The sequence below is a fragment of the Cydia strobilella genome, chromosome 18 (assembly GCF_947568885.1).
Source record: "Cydia strobilella chromosome 18, ilCydStro3.1, whole genome shotgun sequence".
NCBI lineage: Eukaryota > Metazoa > Arthropoda > Insecta > Lepidoptera > Tortricidae > Cydia > Cydia strobilella.
In genome coordinates, this window is record NC_086058.1 from 11,605,682 (window position 1) to 11,621,457 (window position 15,776).

The following is a 15,776-nucleotide window of genomic DNA, read 5'->3' on the forward strand; positions in this document are numbered from 1 at the left end:
AACATTACATAGCCAATATTTGATATGAACGCGTGTTACGCTCTCTAAATAAACCGTATGTAGCGTCTGTCGTCGTCCGCTATCTGTCGAGAACTAGTCGTCAACTGGTCTTGTTGGCTGTCATGTCTAATTTTGAATTTAGATGTCGGTCGTTCCAATATTCCAAATAATATGTATGTTAGTCAGCCAGTCAGTCAGTCGGTCTATGTCAGGTCGCCACGGAGGTTAGAAGCCCCGACATCCCCACCTCCAGTATTGGACGTCTGCCAATACTCAAGGGCAGAGGGGCCTCCCACCACCGTGACTTAGTCGAGTCGGGCTGTGTCAAGTTAGGCCGTGTCAGGCCGTGTCAAGTCGTCAAGCCGTGTCAGACCATGTCAGGTCGTGTCAGGCCGTGTCAGGCCGGGTCTGACCTTGTCGAGTCAAGTCAGGCCATGTCAGGTCGTCAGGCCGGGTCAGACCACGTCAGGCCATGTCAGGCAGGGTCTGACCTTGTCGAGTCAAATAAAGTCAGGTTAAGTCGTCGCTTAAGTCAGTCAGGGCAGTCAGTTCAATCCTGCGTCGGTCTCACGTCAAGTCTACATAGTTTAGTCACCGGTCGCTGGTACAGTCCATGACCGGTTTGGACGTCTGCCACTCGGACCTGTCCGTCACGTCCTGGGTAAGTCTTCACTACTCTTCCTCGCGGCCACAGGTTGCGAGGTGACTGGCTGTCGGCTATGACGACTATGTCACCTTCAGCGAGGGGGGTTGAGGACTGGTACCACTTTTCGCGCCTTGTCAAGGTGGGTAAATACTCCTTCACCCAGCGCTTCCACAGTAAGTCAGCCAGCCTCTGAGACTCTCGCCACGACCGCCGCAGGAGGTCCCCGTCGTTGAAGGTTCCGGAAGTTGCAGTCATTCCTGTCCGGTCTGTCATCGGCATTAGGAAGTCATTAGGCGTAAGTGGTAAGTCGTCATTGTGATCTAGGGGGACGTAGGTAAGCGGCCTGCCGTTCACGATTGCTTCCGCCTCAGCCAGCAGAGTGGTGAGGGTGTCCTCCCTGGGGATCCTGGTATTGAGGGTGGCTTTCAGCGCAGTCTTCACGGCTCTGACCATTCGCTCCCAGCAGCCTCCCATGTGCGGAGCTACAGGAGCAATAAATCTCCATTCTATCTGCCGAGGGCTACTGAAGCGGGTAAGCTCGTCTCGGTCGATGGCTCGTACGGCTTGCGTGAGTTCGCGGTCAGCTCCCCCGAAGTAATCGAGTCCAGTATGAGTGAAGGCACGGCCTGTTGGCGTGACTCTCATGTCCGGCAGCTGCCCCATTAGTGGGGGAGACGGCTTGACACGAGCATTCTTGCAGACCTGGCAGTCGTTCCAGGCGGTTTTCACAGCATTCCTCCCGCTGACTATCCACCACTTGCGTCTTAGGTTGAGGTGAGCTTCTTCTCGGTTCACGTGCGCTTGGTCAAGATGTTGCTGGCGGACCAGCAGTCGCGTAAACTCATCTTTCGGGTGCAAGATGATTGGGCGTTTGGCTTCTGCAGTCAGGCTTACCGCGGATTCGGTCCTACCACGGGCACGTAGGAGACCATCAGAGTCTAAATACGGGGTCAGCTGCCGAAGGCAGCTTTTGTTGCTCACCGTGTTAGACCGTCGTAGCGTGGAGATTTCTTCGGCAAAGGTTCTCTCTTGGGAGTCAACGGCACACAGTCGTTCAGCATTGTCGAGCTCCTGCGCAGTCAGTTCGCCGGCTTGTATAGAGCCTAGTTGCTGTTGTCTGGCGTTCCTCACGTACCTGAGAAGCCAGGCTACAGACCTCACGAATCTCCAATATTTGGAGAACCGTCTGATGTCTGGGAGAGCACGTCCGCAATGTCTGTTTATTAAGCACACGGCCTTGACCTCAACGTCGTCGGGGTCCAAAGATGCTTCAGTGTCAGGTTTGGGCCAGGTCTCTTCGGGCTGTTTCAGGAAGTCGGGTCCGTTCAGCCATCTCGAGCGATCGATGGCGTCTGCATCGCGCGTTGCGTCGTCGGCAGGGTTGAGGTCCGTCGGCACCCACCTCCAGTCACGGAAGTCTGTCAGCTCGGTGACTTCGGCAACGCGATGCGCGACGAAAGGCTTGAAACGCCCCGTGTCAGACTTCAGCCAGGCGACAACAGTCTTCGAGTCGGTCCAGAACGTCGTAGGTCCGTCAAATTTAATGTACTCCCTCAAAACGCGGGAGAGACGAGCACCCATGACAGCAGCTTGAAGTTCGAGTCGAGGGATGCTGAGGGTCTTGAGTGGAGCTATGCGTCCTCGGGACATCACAAAGGCTAGGTGCCATTTACCTTTAAGCAATGGCAGTCGTAGGTAAGCGACGGTCGAGAATGCTCGGGAGCTGGCGTCACAAAAGATATGAAGCTGTACCTGCTCTCCCATGGCGGAATCTTCAGTCATCAGCCATCTTGGGATCCTCGTACTCTTCGCTTGTTCGAGCTTGTTTAGCCAGGTCTTCCATCGGTCATAATGGCTAGACCCGATCTCGTCGTCCCAGCCAATGGCATCTCTCCAGACGTCCTGAAGGATCAGTCTTCCCTTGATGGTGGTCGGTAGGAGAAACCCTAAAGGGTCAAAGACGCTCATAATGAGGCGGAGCACTTCTCGCTTGCTTGGGCGCTTCGTTCCAGACTGAAGATCTTGGCTGACGCTGTGGAACTTCATGCTGAAAGCAAAGGTGTCTGCTTCAGGGTCCCAGTTAACGCCTAGGACTCGTTCGAGTTGCTCTTCTTTGTTGTCCGCCAAGAATTTCACTCCTCCAGGTGCAAGCTTATCTTCTGGCAGGGGTCGCAGTAGCTCCTTCGAATTTGACATAAGGTTTCGCATGTTGAAGCCTCCGGATGCATGTATCCGTAGTACGTCATCCACTGTGTTGATCGCCTCGTCTATGGTTTCAATGGAGTGGATATAGTCATCGACGTAGTGGTGATTGATTATCGCGTCTACGGCTTTTGGATGAGAGTCTTCAAAGCGACGAGCATTTTGGTTTTTTACGTATTGAGCCGATGCCGGTGAACATATGGCGCCAAACGTCATGACGTTCATGACGTACTCACCATCGACCCATAGAAGTCGCTGTGCTTGTCTGTCCTCTTCCCTGATTAGCACCCTGTGGAACATCTCTTGAATGTCACCCACTACTGCCACCTTGTGGCAGCGGAAGGCGAGCAGTACCCCAGGGAGGGAAGTCAAAAAGTCAGGCCCGCTTAGAAGGTGGTCATTGAGCGATTTCCCCGACACCCTAGCGGCGCAATCGAGAACTATTCGCAGCTTGTCAGGTTTGTTAGGATTAAAAACCGCGAAGTGCGGTAAAAACCATGTCTTTCCTGTCCTGACAGCTACGTCTCTGTCATTCAATTTTGAAATATAACCTTTTTCAAGGTTTTCTTTAACCTTATCCGAATAACGTCTTGCGAACTCTGGCAGTCTAGACATTTTTTTCTTAATGCCGTCAAGACGTTTGAGCGCCAAATTGTAGCTGTCAGGCAGATCAGGTATGTCATCCTTCCAAAGAAGGCCTGTCTCCCACCTGTCACCTACTAATTTTGACGTATTTTCTAAAATGGTTAAGGCTTTTAAGTCGTTTTTCGATCGAGGAACGTCGGTATACGGTTTGACACCAAATCCCTCGGTCGAAAATGACTGTTTTATTGCATAATTGAGCTCCTCACAGGCGCATAAATGCAGGACTGCAACGTCATTAGGCAAAATGTTAGGACTTTTGCCATGCACTACGTGTCCCAGGCGAGTGAGGCACACGTAGAGTGAGTCATTGCAGTTTCGCCCTGAGAAGAGCTCCCTAGTGACAATAAGGTCTACATTGTCAGTACCTAAAAGAAGTAACGGTCGTCCCTCGCAGTCTGTCGTCGTCGGTGACTTGCGGTGGACCAGGCTGTAGAACTATGCGACGGAGCCGGTGATGGCGCGCGAAGCGCCGGCCGTGGTGATGGAGTTCGGCTTATTGCCGAAAACATTCGGGACGGGGCGCGGCTGGTTCCCCCGCGGAGCGGCGAGTGCGCGCGGCTGATTCGCCCGAGGAGCGGCGAGTGCGCGCGGCTGATTCGCCCGAGGAGCGGCGAGTGCGCGCGGCTGATTCGCCCGAGGAGCGGCGAGTGCGCGCGGCTACCACGTGCGGGGAGCGGCGATGGCGCGCGGCTGTTCCGCCCGAGGAGCGGCGAGTGCGTGCGGCTACCACGACGTGCGGGGAGCGGCGATGGCGCGCGGCTGTTTCGCGCGGAACGCGGCGACGGTACGCGGCTGTTATGCGTAGCGCGCGGCGAGGGCACGCGGCTACCACGTGCGGAACGCGGCGAAGGCGCGCGGGTGCTGGTGCCGGCACGCGGTGACGGCTCCCGGGCGGGCGGGTCGAGGACTTTCTTTTTACTTCTAGTTTCCATATCTTGATTTTTTTTACAAAGGTTGAAGGACCATGTAGCGTCTGTCGTCGTCCGCTATCTGTCGAGAACTAGTCGTCAACTGGTCTTGTTGGCTGTCATGTCTAATTTTGAATTTAGATGTCGGTCGTTCCAATATTCCAAATAATATGTATGTTAGTCAGCCAGTCAGTCAGTCGGTCTATGTCAGGTCGCCACGGAGGTTAGAAGCCCCGACACCGTATTTGCACTCATAATACAATACTCTGGATAGTATAACCTCGTAACCTTTGTTTAACCAATAGGCACATCATTCAGCATTTCCGAAGGGTTAGCTTTTACCTCCATAATTTACTGTATTTAATAGAGGTTACAAGGATAAATTTGTCGAACAAAATAAATTCAGATAACTGGTGAAACTTATGGGCGCAGCACTTTCAGAGTAAACATTTGGTGGGCGAGCGAATCGAACGCGTGAACCTGGGCGAGACAAATTCGAGTAACTTTCGGTCGCGCCGGGAAAGCTACGTTTGTTAACTCAATGCACTGTTTTTGCACAATGCGCTTTTGCAGCGCACGGAGTTTTTACCCGCCTGGAAATAATGTTATGTTAGATTTTACGGGTGTATGTTTTTGTATGCAAATCTATTTCATTGGCGAATTTATTTTACTTCTTGTGTAATTCGTGATAGTTACTTATAGTGGACGGCGTACAAGCTCAATTCCAAAGAAAAACCGAAAATCGATGTACAGTTTAGCCATTTGGCACACGCATACTAGAGGTCGAAACAAAATTTTTGACCGGCAGTTCTTAAAAAAAATCTCTTGGGACGGGGAGTGCTGTCACATTTTTTTTGTATGGAAACATTATTTTTTTTCAGAAACCTATCGCATGTAGTATGAAAGGGCTTTTTGAGGCGATTCTAAAAATATACCACATCATTACATTACAGCCATTTTTTTTATTAAAAAAAAAATAATTTTTAAAATATACCAAGTTTTTGCTCCTCCAGACTGATAAGATATGGCTGATTTTTTTTGTACAATATGCCACAAATGATACGTGATATCCCCATTTCATATGATACCTTACGCGATTGGTTTCTGAAAAAAAAAATTAACAATATTATTAATTGACAGAAAGCTAAAACTCCATCAACTTCTTCCAAAATATAAATTACCCATATGTGTTACCAGTCAACTTTGATCGGTCAAGGTTGCACATTACAGATCCATTGAAAACAGCAACTTAATTTTTAAATCTTTATGGCACCGGCAGTCAACCCGCATAGTGATCTCCTGTCTCCTAGTTACAAAATATTACTCCAATATCTCTAAGAGTACCTACTGTTCACAAAATATTACTTCAATACCTCTAAGAGTTCACATAATATTACTCCAATACCTCTAAGAGTACTGTTTTCAAAACGTGCATTTTTTGTTGCTGCAGGTGGTGATCGAAGAGCGATTCATCCTCCAGTTCCACTATACACAATGGCACTCCCACACATGTCCATTCAGCAATGCGCTGCTTGAGTTCCGGCGGCGCGTCCGGGCCGTGGTGGGCCGCCGGCTGGCCGCCAACCCCGCCGCGGGACCCATGGTCGTGCACTGCAAGTGAGTGTTGCAGGACGAGTTCCAAGCTCACTCCAACAAATGTCTGTTCAGTAAGCTGCTGGATTCCTGCCGCGTATGGGGCTGGGTCGCCGGGAAGCCGCCAGGCCCGCCACTGGGAAGAAACAAGTGCTCCTGAATCTAATTTCTACTTTTATAATTAATGTGATTATTCCAATAATGTTCGGGTGTTTGTTACAGCGACGGAGGCGGCCGTTCAGGAGTATATTTATCTATAGATGCTAATCTGGAGTTGGCTGAAGAAGAAGACTGCTTTGATGTTTTCGGCTTTTTGAAGAAGCTTAGACAATCACGGAAAGGCCTTATAGAGAACGAGGTAAAAAGGAAATTAGAACTAAAAATATTTTAACAAGGTTGACCAAAAGACCAAACGCTGCAGCCTGCATGTAGATGCTTTGCGTAGAAGATAATCACAGAAAGTCATTTAAAATCCACAAAAACATTTTTGATTATTTCTGAGACTGACGCCCTCGAATGGGATTGTCACATAAACTTCTTCGTTGTAAATACAAAATTCTTTGCTGTTACAGGAACAATACAAATTCGTGTATGACACGTTAGAAGAGCACGTCGTCTGCGGAATTTCCTGGTTCCCAGTGACGCACCTCACCATAAGACTACAGTCTAAATCACAACGGGACCCAGTGACCAAGCTGAACGACTACCAGCGCGAGTATCAACAGATCTGCAAACAGACGCCGAGGTTTACTATCGGGGACTGCGCGGGCGGGCACCGAGGAGATAACAGGGAGAAGAACAGAGATGTCTTGGTCGTTCCTCGTAAGTATTAAGGATTATCTATTATGACAGCAGTCCAAGTGACAAAGAGATACTGTGATCCAGCTAAGTGACTACCAGTGCAAATGCCAGCCGATGTGCAAATAGACGCTTAGGTTCACACTTCTATTTGTTAGTCGTTCGATAGAATTAGAAATAACTCGCAATCTAAAATGCAGCACTGAGTAGTCAAGGGTCATAAAATTTATTATTTACAACGACGGGACTTAATCGCGTAAAATAAGCGCAAAAAATCGCGTAATAATCGTGAAAGTTTAAATCAGTGTTTTGGTCATAAAATTTGTCACAGTGCTTGTGATAAAGTGCTTGTGTGACAAAAAATATCAATTATCTCAACTTGACTGTCTATACTTATAAAGTTATCTTTTGTTGCAGCTGACAACTTTCGGCCATACCTGACGTCCTTTCAAGGCAACAGCTTCACCGACTACATCAATGCCGTATTTGTAGACGTAAATATCCTACTAATTAACTTTAAAGTAATAAGACTAATAAGAAGTAAAAAACTTAAAAAAAAACTTATGTAGATGTTTGAACAGATGGGTCAGCCCATTGAACTACAAATGCAAAGTCGTGTATTTTCTAGTTCGATTCAAAATCGATAACGTCAACTCGTGGAACTGGTACAAACAATCCGAACAACAAGAAAACTTCGAACATAGAAACTTCTAATTGGACGTATCGAACTTAATCACTATTTAAAATCCGCAATCTCACACGGGCAATCGGAACAGATGCAAATACATTTCAAATGACAAGCAAACTTGCGAGGAACTTGGAAGTGTTAATGGGCATGTGTTGTCGCAGGGGTACACCAAGCCGCGGGAGTACATTGTTACTGAGTGGCCGCTGATCAAGACGCAGGGCGAGTTCTGGTCGCTAGTGTACGACTACGAGTGTGCTGCGGTCGTGGTGCTGTGCGTCCCGCCTAAGAACTCTGTAAGTAGGTCATGTTGGTACCTATGTCTTCTAAGTCTTTAAAAAATATATATATCAAGGTGAAGAAAGAATAAGAATGTTTCCGTAGGTAGGTAACCTCTTATCTACTGTTACTCAGTTGCAATCATTCTCCTGAATAAACACTAAAACCACGATTGATATCTTTAGTTTTGATATGAGGATTGTATTAAATAGTCATGATTGGACTTGATATTAAAATTGTCTGTCTAATAACTTTTCGTACTGGAGTATTTAACATTAAAAATCTTTTGAAAGAAAAAAAATGTTATTTTATTTTCGATTCGGGTAAGCTTAGACTTTAATGAACCTTTCGACATGAATATTGTGCTGAAACGATATGGAAATTCTAATTCAATAAATTATTGGAATTTACTCTAATAATATGAAATATAATATTCGACAACGCGACCAAAAATTACATTTATGTTACAGCAACAATATCCTCCGTTCTGGCCAGAAAGCCGAAATCCGAAGAAATACGGCCCGGTGTTCACAATAGACCACGTGTCACATGAACACTTTACCAACATCAAGACCTGGATATTTCGCATCAACAAGAAGGTAATTCTTCAACAAACACCTCGTAACTAATGAAAGCATCAATACAAAGGATAAGCTCAGATAATTTGCCATTGAATTAACGTTCCAAAGACATTTTAGAATCTATTGTCATTCCCCCGTTCCGTTTTCCTATAATTGGTCCGCAAAATACTTTTGTCATGTTGCGAACGCTAAGAATCCCATTTAAATTCATCTCCATTGATGGTTTATTCCATTGAAATTGTACTGAAGGAAGGATAATATTGAGTTCCAATGTGGGAAAGTTTTAAGTCGCAGCAATTTGCGATGAGCTTAAAAGTGACTAAGTATGCAAATGGGAAATAGGTAAAGCTGATTTAATTCAGATTTAAAATTTCCAAGCAATATGTACAAGATGTAGTTTTTTATATAAAATATTCTGGGTGTCATTTTTTAGGTGATACAAGATATATGTACGCGATAATACCTGTAAGTACCTACTCATTTTTATGATCAACTTTTAGTATAGCAACAACTGAAATCACAAAAAAACCTGGTCTCCATACAACTAGGTGTAATATTGCACTTTACATTTTTTGCGATTTCAGGGTTGCTCTCATAAGAAAAGTTGCTTTCAGTAATGAGTAAAGTCGCGTATATATTAAGATATAATATATTAAGTATCACCTAAAAAATATACTCCGTATATAAATATGCTGACATATTCTCTTCGAAAGTCGCTTGCGAATTTACGATATTGCGTAGTGCTTAAAATACCACAGTAGGTTGAAGATACACAAATATAACACTTTAAACTCTCGCTGAACACATATTTAAACATAAATAAATAATACCTATTGTTAACACTGGGTCGACCGTCCAGAGGCACCCTCATTAGGGGAATTGTGTTTTCTAATAAACCAATTAATATCATGTATATAACTTACTTTTGACTTTATCACCTAAACGGAATGTGGCCACTATTTGCCGTTTAGTTGATAAAGCAAAAAATAAGCAAAATAAAACTATGTGACAAAGACCAAAGTTGGGGAATATTAACAACAATATTAATATACTGGTTTGTACAGAAATTGATTGGTTTAGTAGAAAGCACATTTCTCCTAATGAGGGCGCCACTGGATGGTCGACCCAGTCTTGAGTCCGTATCAAGAGACTTTCATTGTAGACCCTACACTAGAAATATACTAAGATCAACTTCTATATTTTCAACCAATGATTTTTTCCTACTAACTCGATAAAGGTGCCACTGAAAATGTATCCTTCTACAGATCGTGTCCCTAACGGAGCTGATGGCGGGCGTGAAAGCGCCACCGAAGACGGTCCAACTATTCCAGCTGACCTGCTGGCCGATGGGCCACAAGGTGCCCACGTCCACCAACTCGCTGGTGGAGCTCATGAACATGGTGGAACGGTGGCGGCAGCGCACCGACTACGGGCCCGTCTGCGTCGTGTCGCCGTAAGTATTGCGTCGTTCCAGCTGACCTGCTGGCCGATGGACCACAAGGTGCCCACTTCCATCAACTCGCTGGTGGAGCTCATGAACATGGTGGAGCGGTAGCGGCAGCGCACTGACTACGGGCCCGTCTGCGTCGTGTCGCCGTGAGTATTGCGTTGTTCCAGTTGACCTGGTCGATGGGCCACAAGGTGCCCACTTCCACCAACTCAGTGGTGGAGCTCATGAACATGGTGGAGCGGTAGCGGCAGCGCACCGACTACGGGCCCGTCTGCGTCGTGTCGCCGTGAGTATTGCGTTGTTTCAGCTGACCTGTTCGTTGGGCCTCAAGGTGCCCAACATCCACTCACTGATAGAACTCATAAACATGCCGCAAAATGATGTTAGATTTTTGGTTTAATAAATGTGGGCACTTGCCCACGTCCACCAACTCACTGATGGAACTCATAAACATGCCGCAAACTGATGTTCGATTTTTGGTTTAATAAATGTGGGCACTTGCCCACGTCCACGAACTCACTGATGGAACTTATAAACATGCCGCAAATTGATGTTCGATTTTTAGTTTAATAAATGTGGGCACTTTCCCACGTCTACCAACTCACTGATGGAACTCATAAACATGCCGCAAACTGATGTTCGATTTTTGGTTTAATAAATGTGGGCACTTGCCCACGTCCACCAACTCACTGATGGAACTCATAAACATGCCGCAAATTGATGTTCCATTTTTGGTTTAATAAATAAAGTAAATAAAGTCACGATTTCCGAGTGGCTTCAATCCTGAGCGGAGCGACGTTGTAATTGGAAATTAAAAATTTATCTTCGATGATTGAAAATAACAGCAAACATAACAAAAGAAAACGTGAGCAAAACAAATTTCATAACAAAAATGCTCATGTAGTTTTTTCATTTCTACAATTTCCCATTTTTATGACCTGTGCTAGGCTATTGTTTGAAGTAAGTAATTCCAAGCATTATTCATGTTTATTCATTGCATGCTTGTTGCGCGTTAGCAATAAACCGCGCAACAGGTGGCTGTGTGAACTTTAGTAGGTAATCGTTTCTACGCACACTAATACTGGAGGGGTGTATATTATAGGAAATTACATTTTGGCGCTGACAGTGACAGTCGAGTGGTGTAGGCGTGCAATATTTGTGGCAAGCAATAGCAATAAGCAATTTGTTAATCAGTTATCATTTATGAAAGGTAAAATGGTATAGGTATAAAACATTTGCGGTTATTTCCAGTTTTATCGGGTTGATTTTAATATTTTATAAACTGTTACCAAACAATTTAACCACAAACTTCGTAAACACCGTACACCATACGGTATTTGACTGTCCTCTAACCAAATACCATTGGCAAGTGGAGGATTTTACCACCTTAAGCAAAGAAGCGGTACAGTACTTAACCCTTATCTTGGCATCGTAACACCCTTGATACATGGAACATTAAACAATGTAGCAGGTTCACTTTATTACTTAACAAAAAAATATGCTATAAATATGTCGATCAACTCTCTTTATTCATAGCAAAAAAGAATGCACACAAGTGTCATTGTAAATTAATTAGTAATAATCAACATGGCGTCGCGGAAACACCAGTTTATATTTCGTACTGTAAGTTTTGCACTTATTTCTTAGATTAGTATATACTTTTTGCATAATCTGCATTTTAATGCACTTACTATCTGTTAGTGTATTAGGATTTACATAGTGGTCGAATTTAAAAACATTTAAAACACAGAATATTTACATGAAACTGTTATGTATCATATTTGATACATTGCCAAGAACTCATAAAAGTACATGTGTATTATATTTAATACATTGCCAAGTTATCGTCAAAATAGGTGTTCATGATTTATTTTAATTTTGATTATTTTATACTTGTGGGGGGTTGCAAAACTTGTTTCAAATATATCATATTAATGATCATACTATTTAGTTAGAGAACTTAGATTTTTTTAAAGTAATAGATATTATTTAAACTGTATATTTGTACGCTGTAGCCTTATTGCTACGCCGTAGACCGTAGCGCGGCAAATTTTATTTATGGCAAAAACTGCCCCCTACGTTAAAAAAAAGGTTTTTTTTACTATTACAGTTCTTTGTTTACTTGCCCAATTTTACACAACTTTTTGTTAACGTGTTTTTTGAATATCTACGGGATAAAAAATTTCTACTATGTGATCAGGTTTTCGAAGATATTTTTTTATTTTTACAGGTGTAATAGTCATTTTATGCTTTAGATTGCGGTTAAATTATAATCCACATTTTTCTTCTAAAAAGTAGGCAACTAGTTTGACGAGGGATCAGTGCCCATCCCTGAAGATACATATGATTTTCCGAAACTGGAAAAGCCTAGATTTTTTTTAATTATGTTAAATTACCTATTATGGTCAATATGTGCCAAAAAACTAAAAAAAAATTTAAATTTAAAAAATTTTGAACCTTGCCAAGGTAAGGGTTAAAAACTGTAAATCTGAAGTAGAGTAACACAAAAAGCCATCTGAAAAAAAAATAAACAAATAAATCGAACAAGCCTCTCAATTTGTTTGGTTCTAAATTATTAGTGCAGCCTTTGTTATTACGGTAACCAAACAAATGCATTCGGCGCTTTAATACTTACTCGTACTACTCAGTGACTACACAAATAAACCATTGCATTGAAACTTTTATACTGCCAATTTCGGTAGCTTAAAACCTCGCGTACTCGTGTACCATGAGTGAGCACAACAAAGAACTCTCAAACAGTAAGCCCGGGACAAATGCTTGCATTTTGCATGCAATTTGTCGACCGAGAATCGAACACTTCGCTCGGCAGACATAAATGGATTCCGTTGGTCTTACGTTTATCACTAGTTTCATCGTATTACAACCATTTCTGGAGTACAAAAGCAGAGTAATATTCTTTATTCACTTCAAGCTCACTGGTTTTATTCAAACACATTTAAAAATATGTCGATAAAACAAATGTATATACAATATCATAAGTCATAGATATTTATAGATAGCAAAGATATATGTAACTCCGTATAAGTAAAGTCTAAGGATAAAACGTGCCTCGGAAATCAAGAAAAATTTATGCTGGAATAGATGGCGCCATACCTTTGGCTTATACTCGGGTAGTCGTCACCTCAGTTTGATATTTAATATTTTTTTTTAGTTTATTTAGAACACAAACAGTCACATATACAAATGGATTTGAAGTACAAATGTACTTAACATACTTAAGAAACAGACCTGGAGGTTCATTATTAAGTACATAATGTTAACATACATACTAAATAGCAGAGATAAAAAGGTGATCAAAGAAAAACATGAGCCATACCTACCTAGGTAGGTAGGACAACCGGAAAGTTACATTTATACATTTACTTATTTATATTTATATTCAATACTTGAAATATTAAAACAATTTAGGTCTAAGTTTCATTCTAAGACTAGACAGGGAAGTGTGAAAAGGATCAATATCATGTAGGTGCATATATAATAATTTGGGACTCGTCTGCCGAAAAATGTGTGCCGAGCGTAATTCTTGCGGGCAAAGCTGATATAAAATAGATGTCTAGAACGTAGGGGTTGGTGCTGACAACTGAAAGTTACTAATTCTAAGGGATTCGGACATTTTATCACACTTTTAAGAATTTTAAACAAGAACATTACATCTAAGTAGTGTCTTCGGTTATAGAGGGAAGGAATACAAAAATGCTTCGCTGCTAACGAAGTGCGTTCGAAGTAATTACCTGTTCTGTAACAAAGTGATTAAAAAATATATTTTGGATCCTTTCCAGGCGATCAATATGGACTTGGTACTGAGGTGTCCAAACAACACAACCAAATTCTAGTATACTCCTAACAAAGGAATAGAATAGTAGTTTATAGGTATTTAATTTTAACACATATCAGTGAAAGAACATTAATTCTAAAAATAATAATAAATAATTCTAAAAATAATAAACATTTTTTGATATTTTTATAAATTTTCATTTTTAGTTTTAATCCTGTGTCGATAGATGGCAGTAAATTTACTATGACTACAAAATTTACTATGTCAATACCTAACCCTCTTCTCTTTGCAGATAGTCACTTGTTCCCAGTAGCAGTATTATTTTTTTGACCTCAGCAGCTCGAACAAACCTACTTTCGTCACTCCCTGGAATGAGGAAAGTGCGACTTCCCTCAGTCCAGGGAGTGAAACAAAGTAGCTTTTTAATTTAGTGAAGGCCATGAACTGCCACTTCATACTTTTATTACTTTTGTTTTTTTTTTCGAAATACATTTTAACCATTTTAAATATGTTTTCACTACTGAGGTGAAAAATTATGTGTGCAACACGAGAGCAAAGATATTTTACATCTCGTGTTTTTGAGTCCCGAGAAAGCGAAAGATTCTATTTCTAAGTTAGAATCTTGAGCGTAGCGTAGCGAGCAAAATAAACACTCGCAAGAAAAACCAACTTTCCTCTCTTGTTGCACAAATAAGTAATCTTTCATTGCTAAGGGCAGTGACCTTATGAATTAATTTGCGGACGATCGATCGTCATCGTCACATGCAGGATGTGAGGCTTCATAAACAATGTTTTAATCTCACTGATCTGTCCGTTTTGTTTTCTCACTAGCTTTTCCACGTTTTCGCTCTTTTATTTAAAAGTTAACACTTCAATTATACAGAGACGGGCGGAGCCGGGCGGGGGTGTACTGTGCGGCCAATGCTTGCATCGAGCAAGTAATCCAGCACGGCGAGGTCGACGTGTTCCAAGCCGTGAAGACCGTACGTCGCCACCGTCCGCAGCTCGTCGAGAACATGGTCTGTATACTTCACTCAATCTAGGAGCGGTTAGTGTCGTACTGTGTATGTAAAACATTATTAAATACACCATTTCTTTCCCCAGACTGAATACAAATACTGCTACGACCTAGTGCTCCACTATGTGCTGCATTACTTAAATGAAGATATGAATGAAAAGAAGTGAGAGTGTGAACTCAAGGGCGAGCCCTGGTTCATCGAGTTTGGACGCGGCGCGGCGCTACCCACGACGCCCGAGGAGACCAGCCCGGCGGCGGCCCCCAAGGACAAGCGGCCGCCGCGGCCGGCGCGCCCCCGGCGCGGCCTCTCGCTGGACCGGCTGCTGCCCGCGGCCGTGCGTCCACCGCTGCCGCACGCCGCCACCGTCGACCCGCAGCGCCGCAACCGTCGCGCCGACCGCCCGCCGCTGCGGCGCTCCATCCGCCTCGAGGACGAAGACGCCGCTGCCGACGAACGCCGTCGCGTCTTCGTTCATGGGCCTCGCGCGCCCTCCTTTGACGAGGGTGATGCAAGCGACGAGCACGAGGAGTGCGACTGCGCGCATAGCTCGTTCGAGCGCTCGGGCCACTCGGTCGATACCGCCGACACCGCCGAAGACGATGAATACGAACCGGAGCTCGCCGCCACCCCACCGCCCGTCGAACCGCGGCCGGCGGCACGCCCGCACTTACGCGGCGTGTCTTCCGACCGCGTGCTCGCCGACACGCGAGACGCCTCGCCCGCTATGCGTGGTCCGTCTCGCGCTCACTCCCAGGGCGTGTTTGAAAGACGGCTACCTAAAATTTACAAGTTTGGCTTAGACAAGTCGAAACGGGCCAGTTCTAGTGCGCTATACGAGCGGGCCGACCGATCGCCCACGGAGGCTTTTTATAACGCCACTGGTTCCACCCGTCTAAGTTCGCAAGAGCTGTTTGAAAAGTTTTGTTCCGAGGAGTTCACCTCGCTGTACGGAAGGGAGACAGCTCGTCGCCGGCCACCACACTCGAAATCAACGGGGAGCAGCGGGTCTGACGTGCGGCACGAGCGCGCGTGCTGTCGGCGCCCGCCGTGCGGCTCGCAGCCCGCGCTGGGCCGCCGCCACGTGTGTCGCATGCCGCGCTCCGACCGCTCCACCGACTCGGAGGAGACGTCACCTCGCCGCACCACTCTAGGTCCACTGCCCCTCGACGGAGAC

The 15,776-nt window shown here is 44.5% G+C and overlaps 2 protein-coding genes across 2 annotated transcripts in view; one reads left to right on the forward strand and one right to left on the reverse strand.

Annotated features, from left to right (window-relative positions):
* Nucleotides 1–15,311, forward strand: part of LOC134749552 (receptor-type tyrosine-protein phosphatase kappa) — a 212,486-nt gene extending 197,175 nt beyond the window's left edge. The window contains exons 9-17 of the mRNA XM_063684538.1: nucleotides 5,852–6,018; nucleotides 6,217–6,352; nucleotides 6,567–6,816; nucleotides 7,210–7,286; nucleotides 7,642–7,773; nucleotides 8,227–8,355; nucleotides 9,603–9,790; nucleotides 14,467–14,602; nucleotides 14,688–15,311. Of these exons, the coding sequence (XP_063540608.1) occupies nucleotides 5,852–6,018; nucleotides 6,217–6,352; nucleotides 6,567–6,816; nucleotides 7,210–7,286; nucleotides 7,642–7,773; nucleotides 8,227–8,355; nucleotides 9,603–9,790; nucleotides 14,467–14,602; nucleotides 14,688–14,768 (1,296 nt within the window). The 3' untranslated portion in view covers nucleotides 14,769–15,311. The remainder of the gene's footprint in view (nucleotides 1–5,851; nucleotides 6,019–6,216; nucleotides 6,353–6,566; nucleotides 6,817–7,209; nucleotides 7,287–7,641; nucleotides 7,774–8,226; nucleotides 8,356–9,602; nucleotides 9,791–14,466; nucleotides 14,603–14,687) is intronic.
* LOC134749632 (uncharacterized) lies at nucleotides 551–3,463 on the reverse strand. The gene has a single exon (XM_063684648.1). The coding sequence runs from the start codon at nucleotides 3,461–3,463 to the stop codon at nucleotides 551–553; it is 2,913 nt and encodes a 970-aa protein (XP_063540718.1).
* Nucleotides 15,312–15,776: the final 465 nt, after the last annotated feature.